Below are 25,653 nucleotides of genomic sequence, written 5' to 3' on the forward strand. Positions count from 1 at the left end.
CTTTTACTGGATTTCTGGGAGAGTTATTTCAGGTTGATTGCTGTACGTGCTGTTTGGAAATTGTTTGTGTATTGAAGGTGTGTACGTAATTTTACAGCTACGCCAACATATTTTATATTAGAATTTTACATCCAAATTAGGGCTATGTAATTTAATGGGCTAGTCTTTCTCTTCTTATTGCATCTCCAGCCATGCATCCAATGCATGCAAAGCAATTTCTTGGCTTGCGAGACTTACAGGCATTAGACCACCAAAGAGCTGCGAATCCAACGCAGTGCAAGTAATGACAGCATTCGTGCTAACATCTCAAACCAGAAAGAAAATTGCACAGCCTCTCAAATATCAAACTTTGGGGTTGATTCATTCAGTGGGTCTGTGACCTGACAAGGCAGTATGATTAATTGCATACATATTCCCTCGGAGGTTTTCCCGCTCATGCTTTCTGCAACAAAGATTGTTAGCTTGACAGATCAGCGAAGCAACCTCTTAAGATGCCAGAAAGGGAAGGGGTTGGTTTCTGATTGAAAGTTAATGGAGGAATAGCAGCTGCTCGATGCTGAGGGAGGAAAAAAAAATAAAAAAAAAAAAATGCAGCTTTTGATTCTCGAAGAAATCACACACAGAAATAAGCTGATTTTTCGATAACTCCAGCTACAGGATTTCTGTCAGGGACTGCAAGAAAATATTCACATGATACAATAGGCTTCATAATTAAGAATTCTGCCGTGCTTCCTTTCATCTGACTACCTCAATATAAGCCATGGCCTGAGTTTTTTTCTTTTCTTATCAAACACTCTTCTAGGTGTCTCCTCTTTCACGTGTTTATTCTTGGCTTCAAGATAACTTCTGGCCATTTAGGCTAAAGCTTGCAGAAGCACAGGCTCAGCCGGCACCTCCCGTATTTGCAATGCTGAGCAAAGATGTTTGCGCAGCACGTTCCTTCGGTTAACAGGCAATCCACACTGTCTCACCATCATACCAGACCCACACAGGGCTCGACTGCCCGATTTAAAATTGGTTTAATTTTTCAAGTGAGGTCTAAACCCTTAGCAAACCCCTAGGTGCTTCCTTAAGGTTACTTAATCCTTACCTATGACAGGGTTTTAAACATTAAGCAGTGTTTCCCCTTTCACATTTCCCAGCTGGACTCCGACGGGATAACACATGCTCAATGGATCCTTTCATGTAGGGTGTGAAATGAGACGAGATGCCTGATGGCTGTCTGTAGACATCCCTGCTCCTGTGGGGATGACACTGCAGCCCTGGCTCGGGAGCGGAGGGCTCCCGGAGGTGACCGGCAGCCGGGAAAACCCTGCGGGCAGCAGCCGCGGGGCTGAGCCCAAGTGAAGGATGCATGGAGAGCTTTGCGCTCTCACTTCTTGCAGACGTCTTTGCTCTGATCTAGGACAAATCCCTCAAAACACACCTGGAAGTGCGAATTTGGAAACTCCGACCTGCACTACCTCTCCACCACGTCTCCCAGCTTGCATCTTGTGGCGCTTACTGAAAAGCCCAGGTGACAATAGTCCTTCAAATCCAGCAGACTATGCTGGAACTGTGTCAAAGGGTGATGTTTACACCAGAAATAATGGGTAATGACTTTTTAAAATGCCCCTGGATACCCCCATGACATTCCTCATGGCATTGAATTAACTTCCTAATTCAGTAGCTAAATATTCCAATGCATTGTGAGTTCCTGCAACAACAGAAACACACAAAGCAGGAAAGGTGCAACAAAAAATGGTCCAGTTACTTCAACTTTTAAAATGAGCCTAAGAAGCTAAGAGAGAAAGATACTGTATAAACAAAATGATTTAATTGCACTACATGAAAGAGAAGGCAGGTTTTACTGAAGCGGAGCAGCCGACAGCATGATGGAACAAAATTCCTCAAACCAATAGTACATAAATATTGAATAAAATGCAAAAATGGACTCTGCAGATGGGTCTGGAAATCGCAGCCGCTTTGGCTGCAAATACGCTTCAGAGAATATGCCGCAAAAACTGGAAATCCACAAAGCCAAGGGGGAAATCAGTGAATAATCCGCTAGAAGGAAATCCCCAGCTTCCACGATCGACTGTGGGGATTAGAAAGACATTTCTAAATCAGCAAGGTGGAGGCTGGGACAGAAGAGTGAATTTTAGGATTTTTTTTTCCCCCTCGGCATCACACACTGCCAAGCCAGGGAGGTACTTACTGTCTGTCTTTGCACACCAATTTAGACGTTTAACTTGGGATGTTAATCTCTCTGCAAAATGATTTCATATCATCTCTGTAACCATTACTTGCTTCCAAAGGCTTTTGCAAACAGCATTTCTAACAGATTTAAAGATATGATTGCTGATCAAGCGAGCTGCATCAACTCAATGTGCTTCTTGCGTTTTGCTCGGAAAACCAGCTGCACGATTCAGTCACAAAAGCTTCTGGAGCAAAGCTAGAGAGGATTTCGTTAATCTGGATTTGTGAGTCCCAAGCTACTGGCTTAAAAAAATCCATGATGAATCTGTGTCACCGCGTATTTCCTTCTCCCTTGGGAAAACAAAGGATGTACATATGCAGAAAACCAGGGTTATTCCCCTTACCTATAAGAAGCTACCAAGGTGAAATAGATGAGGGGAACTTGCCACCACCTTACCCAGACAACGAAACCACCCCACTGCAGCAGCTTTCTATGATTTACAGAGTGTGAAAAAATAATATATATATTTTTATATATATATAAAATATAGTCATCAACTCCCCAAAACCAGATGCACATGTGCAATAGTCCTGTGGGTTGCCAAGGCAAGAGAATCACAGAGGACGCAAGCGAGGCCACAGCAGCGAGACACGAGTGAAACCAAATGCCGTGTCCTTTGCAGGACAGCACTTCCAGAAGCCGGCCAGCTTTCATTTGACAGGCTGAGAAGTCACTACCTCTCTTCATCATCCAATATACCCGGTGCTGTCCTTTTCGGGGGGTTGAGACAGAGGGTACCTGTGTGATCCTGACAACAGGCACCTCCAAAGGGGTGAGGTTTAACACAGAGAATTGGGAATTTTTCATGCAAGCAGCATTTTTTCACCCACAAAACTGGAAGTGCTTGAACATGTGCAACCAACGTTAATCAGATCTTTCATACAGAGTAACTAGCCAAGAAGCATCAAGGTCCTACCTCCACAAACAGATTTCCTTAACTTCCTCCAAAGGAACTGCTATCCCAGTGTCAACTGGGACCAGAGGACTCTCCAAAAGTCATATAGGAAGTAAGCAGAGGAGTGGGGAACGACCCTCATCACTGGGCACCACAACACATACAAGTTTACAAAATAACAAGCCGTATGGAAATCAATTCATAAGCACACAATACAATTAATCTGAGATGGAGACTGGGCAATAGAAGCAGGTTTGTCACTGTGGCTTATGCCAACAAAGCTTTCAGGCTTTCAAATCTAGCATTTTTCGCATTCTGAAGAAATACCTCTCCTATGTGTTAAAAGCACAACGAAACACAAGGTATTTAAACATAATACTAAGAATATCAGAGATTAGTACAATGAACAGTATGGTTAGAATTGCAGAATTGTTAATGTAGATTAAAATGCTGTGCCAGTAATCACACGCTGAGGGACTCACTCTCCTGACTGAGCCACGTGGCTTCTCTTCTCTGCTGCGTGCCAGCCCTGCAAAGCCGCACAGCTGGTCCCAGGGGCGTGCAGCCCTGCGGAGGCGAGGACGGGTGCCACAAAGCTTCTCTGGTCTCACCCCCTGACTACAGCTCACAGTGGATATGCTCTGGGAAACTGTGCTCCAAGGCCAGGTTTTTTTACGATGAGGGTGGTGAAATACTGGAACAGGTTGCCCAGAGAGGTGGTTTCCACCCCTGGAAACATTCAAGGTCAGGTTGGATGGGACTCTGAGCAACCTGATCGAGTTGAAGACTAGGGCCAGTATTCTCATTGCACACAGCAAGGAGCTGGGACGAGGAGAAAGAGGCCACCCAGCAAGACACTGTGCCCACTCTGCCTTGTGTTTTCTGGAGCATCCCCTTGGAGGGACCCTGCCTGGAGCTGGTGTGACTGGGATGGCGAGTTCAGCAGCAAACACCCACAGCCCTGCTAACAGTTGATGTCCTTCTCCAGCCATCCCTGGAGCCCAATGACATCCATCACACCACAGCCCACAGGCTCCCCTTGGCAAGCGCTCAGACACTCCATTATTTGGGGAAATCACTGGTAAAACACATTCGTGTAAAACGACTCCAAATCCTTCCTCCTGAGAGCATTTTGGTGAAGAGGGTAACTGAGAGGGGACAAGAAAAACTAGGGACTGAACACCACCGAGGCAATAAATTTAGGTCCAGTATTTAATCACCTTTTCCAATAACTGATTCGTTTTTTGGAGGTGTATTTCTGACAGATTTCTACATTTCTTCACAATGAACAGGTGATGATGAAGGATTTTGTCTAGACAGAAGTTAAAGTTTGAATTTCAAAATGAAGCTCTACACAGTGAAAAAAACAAAACCAGCACAGTTATTTTTGTCTTAAAGCTTTTTTCTTAAAAAAAATAAACAAAAACCACAAACAAAACAAAGGTTAAAAAAAACCCAAGCAACCAAACTTTATTATTTTGGAAACACAGTCTATCATAAAGTAAATATTTTAAATATTTAGTATTAAACAATACTAAAGATCACTTTGTGGAGATGAAATGAGCAACATCAGGGGGTTTTATAAACTGTCTCTTAATACCACTGGGACCTGGGTAGCTGTTGCTCAGGACTAACAGCGCACAGGATATTTGGTGCAGTGTAGATTTTTTTTTTTTTGGTAGAATATACTTATTTACTGTCATAGCAGAAGAAGCAATTAGCTGACGCTTCATGGGGGCATTCCCCAAGAATAATCCTGAGGCAAGAGCAACTCCACTGCCAGATGAGACACTGGAAGGAGGCGCAGCTGGGTGCCCCGCAGACCTGCAGGTGTGTTGAGTTGCCCCACTTGAGACCTTCTTGCAGGTGTTTTTTTTCCATCAGCAGCCTTGCCATTTACAAATGCTTCTTCTTTTTTATTGCCTCTGCCCTGACAGCCAAGCTCTTGGCACAGATGGTCAGGACCACGATGAGGACTCCGACCAGGAATGTAACCAGAGGCCAGAGGAAGCAGTGCAAGAGGACTGTCTCATCATGGGTGCGCTTCAGCATCACGTCATCTGGCCTGTGAAGAGGAGGAACAGAAGAGGGAGAAAATATAAAGCAACTTGACATCATCAATTCATCATAAGTGGAAAGCATCTGCCTTGGAAACAATATGTTTTATTTGCAACAGCATTAGAAAATGATTAAGTGGGCAATTTCATTCACTGCTTTGCCCATCTATCACCAGCACTCATAGCAGGCTGTGAGGCCTTTCCACTTGCAGCTTTTACAGGCTAAGAGGCTCGTTCAGATAAAAAAAATAAATAAAAAAAGCATCGTTACTTTAGGTCTTCCAGGGGTTATGATCATCATAAATAGCCATGAGAGATACAATATCACACTGTGGATTGAAAAACTACTCCAATGAAAACATAATCCAAGGCAACAGTTATACATATCTACCTCATATGGCATCAGACACCGTGCAATGCATTTAAGATGCAATTAAACTTCCCTTTTAGCTTCGAGCCTTGATGTGTCCATGGGGCTACATGGAGGCTCCTGATGAAGCCCTGGCTGTGGTCTGGATCTGGATGGAGACCCAGTCCCGGTCCTAAGTGCTGCACTGCTGGTGGCCCAGGCTAACCCAGCTGGCTAACCCCTCCACCAGCGAGCAGGGGTCTGCACAAAACCTACCCCCAGGAGCACTCCTGTCTGGCCCCTACATACCAGAGGCTCCTGATTCGGCTTCTTCCCAGCAGAAGCTACTTCAGCAATAAGCTGCGATTTGGTACTGCAAACACCAGCTGCTCAGTGGACTTGAGTACGCTCCTACAGTGACACTTTGGGGAGCCTCCCCTGAAGATCTGACCTCCAGTGTCTCCACCAACAGCATCATCTAACACACAATCACAGCCGGGTCTGTAATGAATTTATGCATTTCCAAAGGGAAACAGAGGCAGAAGGAGAATAGCAAGGAGGAGGCATCTCAAGAGGCTTGGAAATTCAGCCATGCCTTGTGCCTGAAAGATCAGGTGTCCATCTGCCTGCTCCAAGTCTGGGAAGTTGGTTGGGAAATCTGATGGCAGGCTTTCCTCGTCTCTGTATCTTTCCGCTCTCCCTGTAGTTTAACAGAGTTAATAAATCAGTCTCATGGAATTTGCACTTTGCTGCTGCTTTCCCATCTACAGCCAGAGGCACAGAGTCTCTGGAAAACTGTCTGCAAAGGAAGGAAACAGAACTTTCTCTAATTAGGAAAATATATATAGTCCTGACTCATATTGGTCCTCATTCACGTTGAACGCTCCCATCCCACGTTGCTTCATCAATGCTACCCAACACTCCTTGGAGCAACAAGCCTCACAGCCTAAAATCCTGGCAACCCAGGCTCATCCAGCCAGGTTGTCAAGCTCTCCTAAGATGGTGCACATGGGAACAGATACCTGGGCGATGACTGTGCTGTCTCTCCCCCAAAGCTTGGTCCTGATCAGAAAGAAGCACTAAGAAAATATTCCCTGTAGGGGAAACAAGATGACATTCTTTTTTCCTTCACTGAGAAGTTAGTTAACGGAGATACCTGCTAATCTACAGGGTTTTATCCACTTTACGGAGTAGGTGGAGCCAGACCGCCAGGCTACACCTGATCCCCGCTTTTAATTGCACTCTCATTTGCATTTGCGGGTCTCTCCCCTGTGGCGGTGTGCTCTCCCCTTTCCCCCCCCGCCGGCTCCTGCTCAAGCCATGGCCATCAGCAGGAGTTGTTATGAGTTGCACTTGAACTGTGGGAGATGGCTGGCAACATAACCAAAACACTGTCTGGAGTGGGGACCTAGGTATCTTGTTCCCATGCGAATATGACTTTAGGTCAATTCCCTTACTCCATAAATAGCGGACAGCCCAAGAGCCCTTTGAGCTCTCCTGCACAGCAGTGGGCTGCACGACAGGGTCTCCCCTTGAGTGGGGACGCTCGCTTAAGGTCCTTCTCCTCGAGGTTGAGAGATTCCTTGCCGCAGCAGATTCTCGGTAAGTGACTAATAGCATGCTAAACTTTGAAATCTTAGCTAAGTGATACAAGGATTGATTGCGCTTTAGACATAAACCGTTGACCAAGTCTGGGACTAGGATTGGATCCAGCCGCACCTAGACTCCTCTCTGAGAAGGAGTTTAGAAAGCAAGGGAGTCCTTTCCGAACCTCGTGACTCAACGGGAGGGTCTCCCTGAGAGCTTGTCTGACCCTGGCCTCTATGCAGTAAATAATCAAGTGTACCCTGGCATCGAATCTCGTAAAACACTGTCGCATTCACTACTAACTTTGTTAAATCACTGTTTTATGTTAATAAACATTTCACTACTCTCTTACAAGTGAAGTTATTCACTCTGCCCACGACATCCCCCAGAACTGTTGTGTGGAGCTTCCTCTGTGCCGTGCCAGTCTGTAAGTCCCCGGTGCCAGAATCACCTGTCTCTCTATATTTGTGTAGTAAGGAGCAGAATAAGACTTTGATTATGAGCAGCTCAGCTATATAAAAGTTGAAACTCAGCAACATAAAAAATGATCAAAAGAAACCCAGGTGTACTCAATAGTGGAACACGTGAAGTCTGCTCAACCAAAATCCTCCAGCCACGTAATCAGGCACATGTGGAGACCATAAATTGAATAAAATAATATTAACTTTATGGGCACAAACCCACCAGTCTATGCCATACAAATGACAGCACCTAAACAGAAAAATCCTTTCACAGGAGGTATAATACTGCTTCCCTCATATTTACTGTATCATCTTCTGTGAATAACAGAGTGCTAAATGGCAAGGAGGCCATAAGTAGGCAGCATTCAGTCCTCGCAGCTCTCAGCTTACCAGTGATTTTTAAGTATTTTTTTAAAACGGATACTAATCAAAGATTTCAAAAATAAGGGGCAAGCGAAGAAAGCAGAAAATTTGATTCAGTTAAAGAAAAGAAAGTATGGTTGAGGAGAGCATGATATTCTTTTATCGAATCTTAGATATTTTAGAAAACATCTGCACCAAAGGCAGCAGCGACGGATGCCAAACACTCATTATAGGTGTGACTGTAACTCTTGCAACTTAGTAATTTAAGAGAGTTTCCCTTTTGGAACAGAGTCAAAGACTTACAGAGGTATTTAACGAAGCCTCAGGATGAGGTCTGGGTTCCGATGGATATTACCGCTATTCTTAGCTACAGCAAAAATCCCTGTGTAATTCCTACATGGCAGAAGGTGTGCAACTGCAGCTGCACTGTCAGCTGCTCGCAGCATCTCTTCAGACAATGTATCAAGTCGTGACTGGGTCCTCCCCTCAGATGTCATTAAATGACTATTGGCACCCCATTTAAGACATTAAATGCCCTTCTTTAGTCAAGGGGAGGGAGAAGAACTCCTGAAGGGTGACCCGGCACACAGGAGAGCTCAGGGACCCTCCAGGATGTAGCCTCTCAGTAGTGACTCTGGGTGACAAAAAGTGGTGGGAAGAATCTCAGCCTTGCTTCTACTTGGTTTAATCACTGTGGTTATTCTGGAAGAGCTACTGTGCTTTCAGCTGGTGTTTATCTTATCCCAAATAAGATAAGCACTGCTGGACCCCAGGACTGAATGAGAAAAGCCAATAAATGCAGACAGCGCTGCCGGCAGACAGACGGCACACTCCTGTATGGCAACGTCCTGGTTATCTGCCTGTAACAGCCCACGGAAACTTATAAAGATCAACTTTGGCAGCATGTAATACCATTTCTTTGCATCCATACGATTTCCTCCCTCTCCCATCAGGACCAGCTCCTCTTTCCTGCATCTGCTGACCCGCACAGAGATGTTGCAGGGCGCAGGGGAGAGCACTGGGGAGTGCTGGGGCAGCGGGAGGAGGCAGCGGAGGACGGGAGCCTGGGCTTGGCAGTGCCCTGTTGAGGAGCCCTTCCCTGCAGATCCATCACTGGAGCTGACAGCAGTTACGGAAAGCGCTCTGGAAAACAGCCTAGAGGGTGTAATGGCAGCAGAGGGTACCACTGAGATGCTGCTTTTACAACAGAGGGAAATACCTGAAGAAGCGTTATTGAAAAAGAAAATGTTTACTATTTTCTTTTACAAGAAAACTCCTTTTACATCTGCTTTTTGGTGCTGAGATTGCAAACAATGGCAAATAACAGCTTCCAAAGCGAGGAGAGAAAATCAGCCCTGCTGCAGCCTCACGATGTGCATGAGACCCTGGGCTGGTGCTGGCAGGGAGCCCATGCAACCGAGCTGGCCAATGCAACCCGAAAAGGACCATCCAGGCAGAGGAAAACATCCCTGAGCAGGAAAAACACCCCAGCGGCACATGACTTATACCGGACTTGTAAGTCCATGGTAAGAGCAGCCTGAGGAGTGGGGGCCGGGCAGCCAAATGTCCTCTGCAGGAGGAACATTGCAGCCCTGACGGCATTGCAGCTCTGCAGGAGAAGCGCAGAGGTAACCGCAGGGGCTTGGGGGTTCATCATGGACCCATATTCTGTGCCCTGCGAATGAGGTAACTGGGCTCATCCCCAGGTTTCCACTTGTTCCTTGGAAAGAGGGGTAGGAAGGCACAAGGCGGGTATCTTGCAAGCTAGACTTACAAGTCCTGGCTTGCCAGCCAGGGACTGTCAGGGTGGGCAGTGTGAGTGAGGGCCTGGGAGGCCATCTAGCTAAAAACCTGAAGAATAAACATGTTTGTATTTGTTCTCAGGTGATCTGTGACAGGCTAAAATCTGCAAGGTCCTAAACTAAAGACTGGGGAAAAATTAGGAGGAGATAGAGGGAGTTAGAGTCAGAATTAGTCAGATGAACTAAATACAGCAAAGTCATTAGTGATTAATTAACAGGTTAGCCTACAGAGGCTGTATTTCACTCCTTCCAGGCTGTTTGTTATCCATCACGTTGACAGCATCAGTTTAGGGGACGAGCTACCCCCTGAGCTCGGTTACAGACCATCTCTTGTTTCTAGCGATGCTGCCATTCAGCTCTCCAGTAAATGCAAAGCCTCTCGAGGGGATGCACCCAAACGCCTAACACCAGTTATCCGTGCACAAAACAGTGGCAGGGGCAAAAGAGAGACCTAGTGGGGGAAAAAAATACTGAATACTTTCAAGCCCTGGTCAGGCATCGAGACCTGGTTCTGCTGCAAATGGTGATGGCCACTGTGCACCACCACCACCACTGCCCAGCAGCAGCCCCACAGCGAAAGAAGAACAAACAAACTAAAAAGAAGCCTTAAAGAAGTCTCTACCTTAACTCTGAACACATACCTTTCCCTTTCACTGAACAGACAAGGAGGGAACTATTGTGTTTTCATTGCTAAAAGGTGAAACCAGTACTTACTTTTAGCAGGACTTTGAGCTCAGGGCTGGAGCCTTGCGGGGCTCCGACCAGGGGTAACTGGATTAGTTGTTGCATTACACAACACATCCCTGTTAGGCGCTGCCAAGCAGTTCAAAGAGACACGGGATAAAGCAGGCCTCCATCAGAGCCTTCGGAGCAATTACTGAGCATCATGGTAAGAATTGCAGTGCAGGGGTTACCAGGAAGTCATGTAGGACCAAAAAGTTACAGGCATGTAAACATTCCAGTCATCACTTGTGCACCACATTGTGCAATTTATGTGACACAGCGAAAGCTGGCAGAGGCGGGGGCATGGGATAGGGAAACCTTACAAATAGCTTTTTGTATTCAAATGATCCGGATTTAAAGATGTTTACAATCTGCATACGCTTATTTTCCCCACAATTATTCACATCCCTTCACTATGAAAAGCACTCATCAGTATTTCTTTTCCCCTATTGTTTCAAGAGACAGAGATCCTCAGCTGGACGGCTGCGCGCAGGGGCAGTGCTATCCTAACAGAAAGGATAGGAAATAGCAACAATATCTTCGGGGGACCAGAGGGAATTAATTTAGAAAACTTTGTGAATTACCAGAGCAAACCGATATTTCTCTTCCACCATTTATGAATGAGCAGCCCTACTACCTGAGCACCCTTGGCTTCTGCAGAGGATTATTCCCAGATAAATGGCCTGCAGGGTACCCCAACACCGTACAGGGGGTCACTGATCACCAGACAGTGTCTGCTCTTCAAATCCCAGGTGAATTTGTGTACAGCATCCTGCAGCAAACACAGAGAAGTATAAAGCCTGGCTGGCTCATCTGCTGCGCTGCAGCAAAGGAACCCCAGAGCATTCTTGCCGTACTGGACAAACCCAGAGCTAAAAAGCAATAATGCCACATAAACGAGCCACTAATGAGAAATAAAGTGAGATATGTTGCTCTACCTATCTCTGCATGGCATGAGACTGAGGGGTCTGAGCTGACGTAGATTTTGGTTTCTCTTTGTTCTTGTTGTTGATGCCAGTGAGACCTGGAACACGAAGAAATAAAGCAACAGGATGTCCCCCATCCCACCCGTTCCCGCAGGCCTCCCACTTCAGGGCATGCAGCTGTGACCCTTGTTTGCATGTGTTTGTGACTACAGACTCCCTGGGACACTTGGTGTGAGATGGATGAAAACTGAAGCACTAGACCTCAGCACCTTCCCAAACCTTTGGCAACAGCCTGAGAACTTTACCTGAATTTTCCATTTATTTTGTGCTCTGAAACACTGCGGGTTGGTTTCTGCTGGGCAGGGCTCCCTACAGACCAGAGTATCATCGTGCCAACAAACAGGCACCTTCACCAGAGGTCGGGAAAAGCCACTTTCCCATGCAGCTTGCACCACTTGGCCCAAGGCTAGCCAGAGAAGAGTGAGACACTAAAGGTACGCACCTACAGTGGAAAAGCAAAACCTCGCTTTTCAGTAAAGTGCTGAGCTCCAAGCTAAGCTATGCTTTGGTTCCCTAAGATAAATGTCAGATGGCTAGTTGTGCTGGGCCTCTATTTATATTAACAGAGAATGAAGGAAACTGCTAAGTCTGCTTCTCACCCATTTTGTATAAGTTTGAGCTGTACAAGCGGCATCACTTCTGCTTTTCAAAGCAGCCTGTTGAAACGTGCTTCACCAGACTGAAGGGACGTGTCACCTAACAGTGCGCTCTGCGTGCAGCAACGATTCTGACAATGGTGCTAAAGTAAGTTTGATGAAGAGGAGACGATGTCCACTCCTTGCCTAGATATATACCTAGAATTTTATTCTGCCATTTCAAAAGAGACAGTATTAATATTGCAAGTACTAGCCCCCCGAGGAATCTACCACTATATTCTATGTTTTATACAGACTGACACAGAAGAGTTGGCTCATCCACACAGTTTAAAAAATACCGACAGAAAATATGCACACTTCTGTTTTGAAGTGAACAGATTTTTTCCTCAGTTTGTGTGTTTTCTTACTGCTTCACAAGCAGTTTAGTCATCATAGCTCTAAAAGTATACCTAAGCAAGCACATTCCTAGTCAGCAAAACTTATCTCTCAAAGCTTATTCCTATCTCCAGAAGAAAATAGATGGTGTACACATTTCAGCTTAGACTATCTTTAAGTATCTCTGGCAGTGAGTCTCTCTTCTGCTGTATATAAATTGTTGTATGATCAGCAAAAGGCAGCATTTCAAGACAGCCGTTGCATTTGGCAAGAACATTTAACAGTATAGGATGCAGCAACTCTAAGGAAAAATCCTTGCCCAAGTGCTGCACAATTCCTCAGCGTCAACCTACATAAATGGCAGACCCTAGGCAGTATGTAGCCTCAGAAAATTTTGCCTTTTCTTCACCTACAGATGTGATGTGCAAACCAGCTCAACTAACTCTGGACACCTACCACCTAGGTGCCTGCACCCGATCAGATCACCATAAGCTCCTTTACAGGCGAGAAATAAACATCTCTGGGCATCTGACCTGTATTAGGTGTTTATTTTGGGGTAAGATAAAAGGCTCCTATTTCTCTCCACTGACTATAAAAGCTGACTTTCACAGCATTTGTCCACCCCAGCTCAGATGAATCCCAGCCGTGAAGTCTCCTGCAGAAGATCCCATGTTTCTGACGATCCTGCTCACTCCGGCAGCGGCTGCTGCAGGTCCCAGGTCTCGGCAGCGCGGGGAACTGGCAGCACCTGCCAGCCCAGAGAAGCCAAAATCATCACACAGCTTCTGCTTAGCAGACACAAGCATTGGCACCTTGTGGAGCAAGAAGGTCCCTGCCAGGTCTGATGTCACTGCACAGGGTGCCCTAAGTTTTAACTCCTGCATGCTGTAGACAATGTTTCCGTCCCCACTATAAGAAACAACTAGTTTTTGCTACAAAGCATTGGTGGTTTCCCTCTGCAAAGAGTTAACCAGGGACAACAGGCTGTCATCCTGGGCACTCCCACTAGATCTATGGTTTCTCCAGGGAGGGGACAACAATCATAGCCAGCCTAAGACAAACTTGAAACCCCCAAGGCATTCAGTGGGCCACCGACAAGAGAGCTAGGCATGTCTCTGCCTGCCACCCTTCTTCAGCTCCCTGGTTCCTCCAAGTACACACGGGCATCCATTTTCCTCCTGTGTGTCTTAATAAGCTTAAATATCTGAAGCCAACACTCTCACACTGAGGCATGAATTGTACTAGCAAGCACCAAGCTATTCCCGCCTAGGTGTCCCTCATCTATTTAACTTCCAGGTGCTGGTGGAGTAGGACCAACCTCCTCCTTTAGTTCCCAATGTGGCATTCATTTGAGTGCTTAGCAACCAAGAACAGTCTCCGTAGCTCTACCAAAATTGCTCATGCTGATCAAATTAAGCTAGTGTCACATGCCTCCAGAATTGGAATATAAAACTTGGCTCATCTGGAGATCTTAAATATTCTCTTTCCGCCTCCCTGTCTACATGGACCCATCATCCCAATCATTGCTGTTCTTCCAAGTCCTCCCAGGGAGCCTGCACACTGTGGTAACAGTAAGATGCTGCCGCCACACCACCTTTTATTTCCCAGCATGTCATCATCAGAAAGAGACAGGCAAAAAGACACCCTCCTCTTCCCATTTACTGAAGGAAGGAAACCACACGTCACCCTTATACACGCATAAGTCGCATTGACATCGGAAGTCAAAGTAAGAATCAAAACAGAAGAGGAGATGCTTTAAGTTACAACTTTCTACTCCGCAAGCACGTATGAAAACTGGCAGTTCTGTGAGCATTTATTACACGTATCTGATTCATTAATCCTCCATGAACACAATTCTTGAGTTGGTTTGTACTATTTACTGATCTCCCCTTTTCTTCCAGCCCCTCATGAACACAGTAGGATTTCTCTTCCACAGAGGGAAGGAACGTTAATATCCAAGCCATAAATTTTCCATCTGAGTGTTAAAAGCCAAGATGCTTTTTGCCTTAAAATTACATGTTTTAAGGGAAACTTTCCTCAGAGTTTTATATTTTTACTTCAAGCGGTAAAAACGCTTCTCTGCTTTCTATGTAGCTTTTCATCAAAGGAGTTGTTTTGCAAAGTTCTGCACTAAACTCCGTGTGATAAACCACATCACTATCTGAGTGTGTGTGTATACACATATGCATGCGTTTATATACATTTTCAAACAGAACGAACGGACAGCTGTTAAACAGATGCATAAGCACTTCTGCCTATGCAAATGTAGATTACTCACCTCAAGTGCTGGTTAAAATAGCACGTAAATGGTTGCGAACCCACTTTCTCTTTCCAGTATTTCTGCTTGTACGTGACATTCTCAGAGTTCTCCTGATCGTCTCTTGCGCAGGGCGGGATGTACGAACACTGCCAACACACGTTGCAAAACAGAGTTACTTCTGCACTCAAGAACACGGGGCATTACTTCCTCCGCATTTTCCTCATGATACCAATGTGACTGAAATGGGCAAAAAAGCGTAAGTACAAGGTCCAAAGAAACAAAAAAGAAAAGTTAGCTGAACTTCACTTGAATTGCTAGTTACTCCCTGCAGGTACTGGAAAAGAATATGCCAACATTCAGAAACAAAATAAAGGCTTTATCATGTTTTGTTCCATTATCAAACCAACCTGCCACGTAACACCTTGGGGTTTTGCACGATGAATGTAAAAATGACATTTTCATTTTGACATATTCCTAGCCAGCTGCATGGTTTGGATTTGAATTACTTCCTATTTTCAGTGAAGCACATAATCACAAATTCTGTTTAGCACCAAATAACCAAAATATTCCAGCAAGCTTTCCCAGATGATGGGATATCTGATACCTAGCTGATTTCCCTTGACAAAAGACAAGTATTCTTCCGCTGTTACAACACGGGGAAACAAGCAGAGAAAGTTCAAAGCCCCACTTCAGCAGAAAGGTTCAGCATCTGCTTCTGCTGTAGAGAAGTCAACTAGAGTTGAGTGTGCAGCTGAGCTATCTGCAGATCTCGCCCAGACATCTGCTTCAAAGCCCAAATTGATCAAGGGAAATCCCTCCCCCAGCTCGGCGCACTTGGGACTGGCCTCTCAGAGACCCCACTCTGGGTCACACACAGTGCACACAACTTTGTTCCAAGTCTCGTCTTTGACATACCGCCCTTCCCTCCCAGCCACGGGGAGCTAAACAAGATAAAACAAATAGTCCACTGAACCCAGTGTTGGCAGTATCAAGATCCCAGTGACCAAGCACAATCCCTCCGTTTGTTACCAGGCGTCCATACGGGAGACCGTTACAGGAGATCGTTACAGGAGATCATTACAGGAGATGCTGAACCAAACTGAGTAACACAGCTTAACTGATCCGTGAATAACACAAAGGCTTTTCACGCGGGAGGATGCATGGACAGCAAGGCTCAAGGTGCACACATAGATTTTTAATTCCTTTAAAACTGCGAGCTGCAAGCAGAAAAAAGTGACTGTGAAGGTAGCTAAAGCCTCCTACTTAGGCAGGATGAGGAAGCAGGAGGTGCAGGGCACAGGAAGCCCCTAAGGGGATCCACACATATGACCACAACACGAGTTTCTTCACAATGTCCTGAAGGCAATAACAAGGAGAGAGATACCCTCTCTAACCTGAAAATAAAGACCACCGTGACTCACTGTGCCTGGTGAGCGCTTCCTCTCCCTCTCTATCTGGTGAGGTTTCAGGGGCCTACTGAATGCTATACCCAACCTGTACAGACCTACAAATCCATCTCCACCGTATAACAGCTTGAATCTTTGCCATTGCAGGGGGATGGGAGAAATCTCAGGGTTTTATTGGCCTGATAGTGTTAAACCTGACCACTTCTGTCAGCACAGCTGACAATCTCTCTCACTACCTACGTCTGACTGTAATCTACACCTTGCTCTTCCTCAAGCCCCCAACTTTTAGGTACACTCTTGCCATACAGGGATACAAGAGAGCAGAATTAGATAGGCTTTATTCAGAGTCCCCCAAACCAATCACTATTTTGCCAGCACACAAAATGTAGACCTAGACAAAACAACCAGGTACCACCATACATTCTTCTGCCTAAATTTCCTCAGTGATCTTGAGAACTCCTTTTCCTGTGGTATCAGCTCCAGTACACAGCTTCCTCTGAAATCCTTCTTCCTGGTGGCTGAGCCTACTCTTGTCCTCTGCTGTGAAAGTGTGACCACCCTACCACTACTCTGCTGACCAAACTTTCTCCAGATCCTTCAGAGACCTTCTACCTCCCCCAGATATTACGTGAATCCTTCACAAAATTCACAACCTGGTGACCCATTGTTAATCCCCACCCTGAGTTTCAGGCTTAGAAACAACTGCAGAGATCTCTTTTCCCAAGACATGTCCATCTGAACAGACAAGTAGAAGGCTGTAAGTCTCCAAGGACAGCTCCATCACAGAGGACTTCGCAATTTTTTACATCAGTCCCTACCCTTTTAGCTCAATGGAAGCTATTAAAAGTGGAGTTTTTCAGGTCAGGGATTTTGCTTGATTTGGAAGATGTAAAGGGCTCTACAGACAGCTTCCCTGATCAACATGTCCATCTTTCCCCATGCCAAGGCAAGACAGTGTATGGGAGAACTGCCAGCACCTGTGGGAGGGACACCTGGAAGTTGGGGAAAGCAGTGAATATACTCTCCATAACTCAAACTTCACACGACTCTTTACGTAAGTAATCCCAATGACAGCTGACAGAAAACAAGATGGATTCATTTGCATATCTTCATGTGGAAAACACAAAGGAGACACACAGGAGCTTGCCATAAATCTGTGGGACCACATTGCTTGAGCCTGTCAAGGATTAACAGTCTTGAAGAGAGGAGAGGTCCCTGCCCAAGCCAAAATCATCATCATATGAATCCCAAGGGTCACCCTGAATCATCTCCTCAACATCATGAAGGCCTTGAGCCACAGTGAACGCACAAAGTCCAACTCCAATGTGGACTTATCACCTGCTGCACGAACACTGGAGCTTGACTGCCTCTCCAGGATGCCAGCACAGTTCCCACTGACCCGATGTTCATTTTGGCCCCTTCTGATCCATGTAGGTAGTGGATGTCTCTTTTGTCAGCATCCCAGGCACACTTCTTGGGGACTTTGCTTGATCAGCTCTATCGCCCTCCAAAGCACAGTCAGCACACGGGTAAAAGGGAATCACAACCTGGCAACTTTCGCTGCTGTCAGTTGATGTATGAGCCTGAAATGACCTCCCCCTTTGGCAACAGGCAGTTTCTGAAAGGTTAATTCTGCAGTCCTCCCCCACAAGACACAGCATGAAATCCTACCATGAAAACATAAACAAATGCCAAGTGTTTGAGAGCAAGCTAGGACGCCTTGTGCTCAATTACAGCTCGTGCAGCAACATCCATTTTCAGTGGAAGGGTCCCATTCTATATTTCTTTGATGTTTTTTTCTTAAAAAAGTTACAATGAAGTTGGAGAATAGCACTTAAGATTAGACACTCAGCGTAAATGTAATGGAGCGGAGGCCTTTTCAGCGGATCTATTGATACTCGGTGCCATAATCGCACCTCCTACGCTATGTCATAGCAATGATAAAATTATTATGTAACGCAAATACAGTCTCAATTACACAGCTCAAAATCAGTATTAGGCTAATAATATTCCCCCTTCAATCAAAGCCGGTGTTTGGATAGATGACTCAGGATTCAATTCAGTAAAAATGTCAGCTAATATACCTTTCCACCAAGATTTTGTACGATTTGTATCTGTGTTTGCTGCTGGATTCTTGTACTCCAGTGTCTCTGCAGATGCCTGGGAAGATTCCCGGTCCTTCTGAACACTTCATCAGAGCAGGTATTCTTCCATATCACAGAGAATGGACAGAGGTGTGAACTCTTGACCATGGTTTAGCTTCCAGGTTGCATCGTGTGCTTTTCAAAGATGAATTCTTGCCTTCTTCAGTTACATTTTTATGAAAAGGAAGCCAGACTTGGTAGGCTCTGAGGCAAGCTGTCTGAAGGCTGGAAGACACAGTCTACAAGATGAGACCAAGAAAGTCTCAAACACAAACAGACGTAAGGGCCCAAAGTAGAAGCGAGTCAGCCCATCAGAAGACACACCAATGGCACTATGAAGCAAGTCTCCAGCCTCAGTCTCCAAGCAGCTTGTCAAAGACAGTCCTCCTGGCTGCTGGTGAACTACGGGACACAGCACGTATCATTCGCTTGGCACGGCAGAGAGCCCCGACATGGTGTGCTGTGCAGGTTGGGAAGCTTGTGATGAAATGAAGGAGTGGAAAGGACACTATAGATAAGTATCATTGCAAAAGTACAACACACCACTAAAGCCACCAATTGCCGACTCCTGATCTCCAAGTGTATTGTGTTTGCATGGCAACGTTTCAGTAGCTGGAGGAGGGCTACAGGAGTGGCTTCTGTGAGAAGCTGCTAGAAGCTTCCCCTATGTCCAACAGAACCAATGCCAGCCAGCCCTGAGAGGGACTCACTGCTGGCCAAGACTGAGCCCATCAGCGACAACAGTAGAGCCTCTGGGATAACATATTTAAGAAGGGGAAAAAGCTGCTGGGACACAGTAGCTGGAGGAGAAGAGTGAGAATACGACAGCAACAATTCTACAGACACCAAGCTTGGTGAAGAAGGAGGGGGAGAAGGTGCTCCAGGCACCGGAGCAAAGATTCTCCTGCAGCCCATGGTGAAGACCATGGTGAGGCAGGCTGTCCCCCTGCAACCCACGGATGTTAATGGTGGAGCAGATATCCACCTGCAGACCATGGAGGACCCCGTGCCGGAGCAGTCTGTTCCTGAAGGACTGCACCCTGTGGAAGCGACCCACGCTGGACCAGTTCGTGAAGGACTGCAGCCCATGGGAAGGACCCATGTTGAAGAAGTTCATGGAGGACTGTCTCCTGTGGAAGGGACGCCATGCTGGAGCAGGGGAAGAGTCTGAGAAGGAAGGAGCAGCTGAGACAACGTGTGATGAACTGACCGCATTCCACATTCCCCGTCCCCCTGCGTGGCTCAGGGGGAGGAGGCAGAGACTTCAGGAGTGAAGTTGAGCCCGGGAAGAAGGAAGGGGTGGGGGGAAGGTGTTTTAAGGTTTGGTTTTATTTCTCATGACCCTTCTCTGATTTGATTGGCAATCAATCAAATTAATTTCCCCAAGTTGAGTCTGGTTCGCCCGTGATGGTAGTTGGTGAGTGGTCTCCTTGTCCTTATGTCAATGCATGAGCCTTCCATTATATTTTCTCTCCCCTGCCCAGCTGAAGGAGGGGGAGTGACAGAGCGGCTTTGGTGGGCACCTGGTATCCAGCCAGGGTTAACCCACCACACCAAGCAATGTATGAGCTTCTCCAAACTTTGTATGGGAGCATCTCCTCACGTTACTCGGTTATTTTCATGTCCTGGAAGGGAGGACGCACTGCCACAACCATCCCGAGCAGGGTGGCAGGAGATGAGCAGGGGGACTCGCTCGGTCAGAACAAAAAAATGCCCCCCTCCCAGCTGACTGTACTGAGGGAGCTGGAGCTGAGCATCGCGTCTGGTTTCCAACTGCATCCGTCAGCAAGGAGAAACCCACCGGGAGTGGCCAAACCCACCACCCCTCACAGAGGCTCAAGGCAGCGAGGGGTGCCCCAGGTGAGACGGGAGGGCGGTGGAGTTCATCCACGGCACCTGGGGCTGCTTCCAGAGGAATCGCTAGACAGCCTCTGCAGAGTCTGCCCGTCATGGGCACCACCCTGAACACAGATCTGATGCTTCACCAGATGCACCAAACCATCCCAAAATTATTGTAGGGTTGGGTATTAAACTTCCTCTGTTGTTGATCATATTTAGGAGAGTCCAAACCCCAAAACCAATTCTATTTACAAGTGCAGAGAAGGGGTAACCGTACATCATCTCATCAGGCTGAGTGGTTACAGAAAGAAGTGCATCAGGAACACCTGCGGATGCAGAGCGCCGACAAGGAGCAGCGGCTGGATGCTCTGCACCTCTGCCCGGGGACAGGGAGGGGGACAACCAGGTCCTGCTGCACAGCTGCTAACATCAGGATCACCAGTCACTCCCCTAAAAGTTTCTTCATCAAAAGAGCCCTGCACTTAACTTTAAGCATAGAAAGGGAAAAGTCTAAAAAGCCAGAAAGCAGATCTTTTTAGCAGCTGACATACTCCGCTCTCATTTTACCCAACCAAACCTGTAGCCTGGTCCCCGTGCTGGCTCTATGTGCCGCCGACGCACTCGATGGCCAGAATGATAGCGACAAATTGGGAATTAATCCCCCTTAAGCCTTATCTCAGAGATTGTTATTGCTATCAAGGCAGCTGAAGAAAGGCTACCATCCCTCTGCTGAAATTTCTTCCTCTGAGACAACAATTAAAGAAAAAAAAAAAGAAACCCACAAATCACTCAGACTGAACCCAAATGTCATCATGCCCGGTGCTTTATATATACATTTCTGGATTAACTCTGACCCAGCTATATAATCTTTTAAGAGCTCAAATGAATCCTGGGCTGTACAATGATGTGATTATCTTAGGAAACACGAGAGAAACAAAAATAAATTTCTTTTTCCTGCAGCTAAACCTCGCTAGAACAGACGGATTCGTAGCTGCCGATATGTTTATACACCAGCCCGCTCTACTACAGAAAGTAGAATATTTTTAGTCCAATACACTGGGGATTTTGGGGGCAGAATGAAGCTGCCAGCTGATTCAGTATTGTTTCACGGTGTAAGGAGCCTGAAGTACGCCTTTTCCGTACTATTGATTTATAGGAAGAATTGCTACCCCACACAGAGAAGCGGCTAGACAGAATGTAAAATTTTAAGAATATTCAAAACAAAATTGTTCTTTTTTTTTTTCCTTCCAGTTAGTCGGCACTGATTAACGTGTTGTACGCCTAATTGCATGACCACAAGGAAGTGTGCTGCGAGAAGGTGGTGGAAACAGGAAGGGTTAAACGGCTCCCTAAGTGTTCATTCATAAATACATACTGGATCCCGAGCATTAGACCCAGCAGATTCCTACTCCGTTGCTATGACTAACCTGTTACAGCATAAAATCCCCAAAGCTTTTAAAGGCGGTGAGACTTTAATACAAAAATTAAAAGGAGAGTATAACTGCTCAGCTCACAGACATTAAACTAGGGGGAAAAGGGAAAACCAAAGCGACAGCTATACGTACTTCATTAAAACATACTTAAAAGAGTACGTTTTCCTAATGAGACCTAAACGACTTTTCTTCTTATTTTGTGTTGGTTTTACATAAGCTCCTTAAGGTAAGGAAAATAATTGGAGTGCACTTTTTTCTACATTGTTTTCTACTTAGTTAAATTCAATTACCACCAGAGAATGCAGTTACATCAAAAAAATAAAATTACATCCTTTCTGCTTGGTCTCATTTGGTAAATCAGATTCAGTCACCAGCAATCGATATCCCCGGGTAAACAGCCCACACCTAGAGACACAAGGTGCAAGCCCGAGAAAACAGATTATATTTGCAAGAGCGTGCGAGTCCAACCTGCTGCCAACACACAATTAATAAGGTGTTTCCTTATCAATTACTAAATTAAAATAGGCTTCTGAGTGACATTTAGGGCCATTGCTGCTGAAGCTCTGGGTGCCTCCCTGCAGAAACTGCAATCCAGCCCCAGGGCAGGTACAATCCTCCACTTCCCACCCAGACTTGTAGAATTCCAGGATCAAGAAGTAAAAACAAAAAACTCTAACTACTCAGAGAGACGCTGCAGTTGAAAGCCTCTGCTTAAACTGAGGACGCTGCAAAAGTTGCCAAGCCCAGGTGTGCTGGCGGCCCGGCTCGCAACCCACCTCCCACCTCCCATCCCTGCTGGAGATGGCCAGAACGGGGACATCGGGCCATGCCCAGAGACAGCCACAGCCGTGCCGCACCCTCTGCAGCAACACAGCACCTTTGCCCCACCTCCAAAGGGCATTTCACCAACTACCCCCAGCCCACCCGAAGACAGAGAGAGGTTTAGAGAAGCGCTGGTGCTCGGACAACTGGGTGCTGATGGTGCCCCTCTCCATAACCACAGCCCTCTCCGTGGGGAGCCTGCCAGCAGCACCCCCAGGGAAAGGTGAAGTTTGCAAAGGTCCCTCACAGGCCAAAGTTTCATTCGCTTCGCTGTCAGGCAGCATCCAGCACTGCAGCTTCATCGCTATTGCTTCTGAGTGGTGCCAACAATTTAATCCAAATCCTGTCCGACTTATTATCCTGCTTTTCGCTTTGCTGATTTTTGCCCCAGCAACCCTTCTGAGCCCACAAGCTGCCAAGGGGGGGGGGGGGGGGCAGGGGGGAGAAGCAAACCGCAAACACTGAGCTTGCAACTTAATCCACCTTCCAAGGGGCCGCTCCACGCTGGTGTAACGATGACTGCGGAGCCGTGAGGCTGCACATCCCAAACTGGGCACGCAAGTGTGGCACTGCATCCCTGGGTCTTTCCCCCGGCCCTGCACGCAGACCCTTGCCTCGCACTTAGGGTGACCCTTGGCGCTGAGCTACATCCACATCTCGGTTGAATCAAAGAGCTGAAATTTGCTTTTCTAATACACTCCCCAATTTTCATGTTCTTTCAGGGTGAAGGGCGGGGGGTGGTTCTGCCGCATTTTTTATTTTCTGGAAACTATTTAACAAAATTTCCACTCAGGCAGCGTGCTGGCAAGATGGGCTTTACTCAGCATGAACTGAAAAAGGAGAAAGCAGAGCAACCGCCTTTAAAGAAAGAAAAAGCAGAAGTCGCGCATTACCTTCAGGCTACCCTCGTTTGCTAGAAGGTGCAACTTTAAAGGCACTTCTGGTCAGTCTGTTTTCATGTGGGTGATGGAGAAGTTCAAGAATCAAAAGAGCACCGAGGAAACTTCTTGTTCCGGTGCAGCCCTCTCCCCAGCGCCACATCCACAGCGGCTCCGTTAAAATTGCTGCTTGCGTTTCAGGGAAGCTCCCCATTCTTCGCTCCGGGACGTCCCTCACCCTCCGGGACACGCAGGGCATCAGCATCTGTCACCGCTCGGGGGGACAGACCTCCTCGCCGGCAGCAGGAGTTTCTCCCCGGCTTCCCACCGGCGTCCCGGGGCTGCCGGCGGGGCGGACGGGACCGGGGACAGGGGACCGGGGACTGGGGACAGGGGACCGGCAGCGGAGCCGCCCGCGGGGAGCCTTGGGACTGAGGCAGCAGCGCTCCCAGGGGAAGGATAACCCAGGGCTGTTCGGGGCAAATATATACATATATCTATATCTATATCTATATCTATATATATAGACAGAGAGAGTGTCTGTTTGTAGTGTTATACTATACTATACTATATTATAAAGTATAGTGTAGTACTATACTATATATAGCGTGTATATATATTTATACACACACGCTATATATATACACACACACCATATATATACACGCGCATCATGTATAGTATTTATATATATATACTATACATATACATATACTTTTTGCTGAGTAACAGCACAGGGGCATTTCGGAGAGATGCTCCGCGACTTCATCCGTTCCCCACCATCAGGGAAAAACCCGCACCCCGAACGGAGGGCGGCTGCAGGGGACCCGGACCCCAAAAGAGGGCAACGAGGGGCAGCGAAAGGGCACCCAGCACCGCGGCGAGGGGGCAGGATTTGCCCTACGGGACGTCTAACACCCCCCCCCCACCCCCCCTCCACGCCTACCCCGGACTTTGTGAGCGCGGGGTCTCACCTTGGGGTTGGTGCGGAGCTGCCGCTCGTCCTCATGGAGCAGGGCAGGGGAGGAGGAGCGGGAGGTGCGGACCAGGACCTGGAGACAGGGGTAGCGGGCGGTTCCCCGGCAGGCAGCCCCGCAGGAGAAGGTGCAGGCGAAGCGCTCCCCGAGCTGCCGCACCGCCAGCACCGTGCAGTTGGCGGAGCCGCCTCCTCCCCTCTCCTGCAGCGCCGGGCGAAGCCAGCAACAACCCAAACCCAGCAGGGAGAGCAAACCGGCGGCGATGAGGAGGAAACCCAGCCGCATGCTTTTGTCCTCCGCCTCCGTGTACTCGTAAGCCGCCCGGCTCCTCGCCATCGCCCCGTCGCCGCTGGCATCCGCCGCCGGGCAGACCGCTGCCATGGGCTAAAGCTCCCGCCGCTCCCCGCCTCCATCCCCGCCTCCTTGAGGGATGCCACTGGTGCGTGTGTGTATCCAGAGGAAAAAAAAAAAAAAAAACCAAAACACCCCCCCCCTCCCCCCCGGATAAATAAATAAAATGCAAATGGAAACCCGGGTGACCTAATTCAAACCCCTCCAGGGGTGGAAGGGACAGCTTGCAACGGGATTATCTGGCCCGGGAGATTTGCTGGTCCAGCTTAATAGCGGGTACTGGGCAAGGTGCGATGTCTAGAGGGGGGTGGGCGGGTGGGGGGGCCGCAACGCGCCCCTTAGGGCGCGTTGCGGCCCCCCCACCCGCCCACCCCCCCCTCTAAACCAGCATCCCCATGATGACAGGGTAGCAACCCCGTGGGTAAATCCAGAAGAATCAAATCGCGGCTCGAAACATAGTTTGCGCATCCCAATTCTTGCCGCCGGCTTGGTTGAGTCCCGGAGAGCTCGTGTGAAGCCACGCTCAGTAACCCCCTGCGTCAAACTCTACACACGCACACACGGAGTCAGAGCCGAAATTAAAGAAATTAAGTATCTGGAAGTGAGGAAGCAGGGGCCGTTTTTCTCCTTATTAACTGAGAAGGGAAGTAACGAGAGTTGGCTGAACGTTATCCTGCCTCAACAGGACTTTTTTGGGGTGTAAGGCAAGTGCTCTTGCTCTGGCCAGCCCCAAATCCATCATCCAGCACGGACAGACCCAGCCTCTTTCATCATTATTTGAAGATAGTAAGTGAGCATGACAGCTGGCAAAACGTTTTACATAGGAATTGCTTTCAACAGGAAGATATTGACCTTTGAAAGCTCACCCCAAGAAGTGCCCTCTTCAAAGCAGGTCTGCAGAAAAGCACTCGGTCCAAGAAAATACACTTATTTTGCAAATGAAGTTTGGTCATTACGCAGCATTTCCCACCCTGGCATCACAACACAACAAGGTCTTCGGTGCCAAAGTACCATAAGCAATAGTTTTATTTTTATTCCTTAGTCTTTATCATAGACAATTAGGCAGAACAAAATGTGACAGTTTCAGAGCCGATAGCTGAACTTGATGAC

The 25,653-nt window shown here is 47.3% G+C and overlaps 1 protein-coding gene across 1 annotated transcript; it reads right to left on the bottom strand.

Moving 5' to 3' along the window:
- Positions 1-4,743: 4,743 nt before the first annotated feature.
- Positions 4,744-24,552, bottom strand: KCNMB4 (potassium calcium-activated channel subfamily M regulatory beta subunit 4). The gene is made up of 3 exons (XM_063324018.1): positions 24,190-24,552; positions 14,712-14,839; positions 4,744-5,199 (listed from the first exon to the last, which is right to left on the bottom strand). Exons 1-3 carry the CDS (start codon positions 24,526-24,528, stop codon positions 5,031-5,033), a joined length of 636 nt encoding a protein of 211 aa, XP_063180088.1. The 5' UTR covers positions 24,529-24,552; the 3' UTR covers positions 4,744-5,030.
- Between the last annotated feature and the right edge of the window lie 1,101 nt (positions 24,553-25,653).

Source organism: Chroicocephalus ridibundus, chromosome 1 (assembly GCF_963924245.1).
Source record: "Chroicocephalus ridibundus chromosome 1, bChrRid1.1, whole genome shotgun sequence".
NCBI classification, from domain to species: Eukaryota; Metazoa; Chordata; class Aves; order Charadriiformes; family Laridae; genus Chroicocephalus; species Chroicocephalus ridibundus.

Coding starts and splice junctions, on each gene's coding strand:
- KCNMB4 (XM_063324018.1), bottom strand. CDS start 24,528: ATGGCGAGGAGCCGGGCGGCTTACGAGTACACGGAGGCGGAGGACAAA. Junction 14,840..24,189: donor AGCTCCGCACCAACCCCAAG/GTGAGACCCCGC, acceptor GTGTGTTGGCAG/TGTTCGTACATCCCGCCCTG. Junction 5,200..14,711: donor TATTTTAACCAGCACTTGAG/GTGAGTAATCTA, acceptor TCCTCTTCACAG/GCCAGATGACGTGATGCTGA.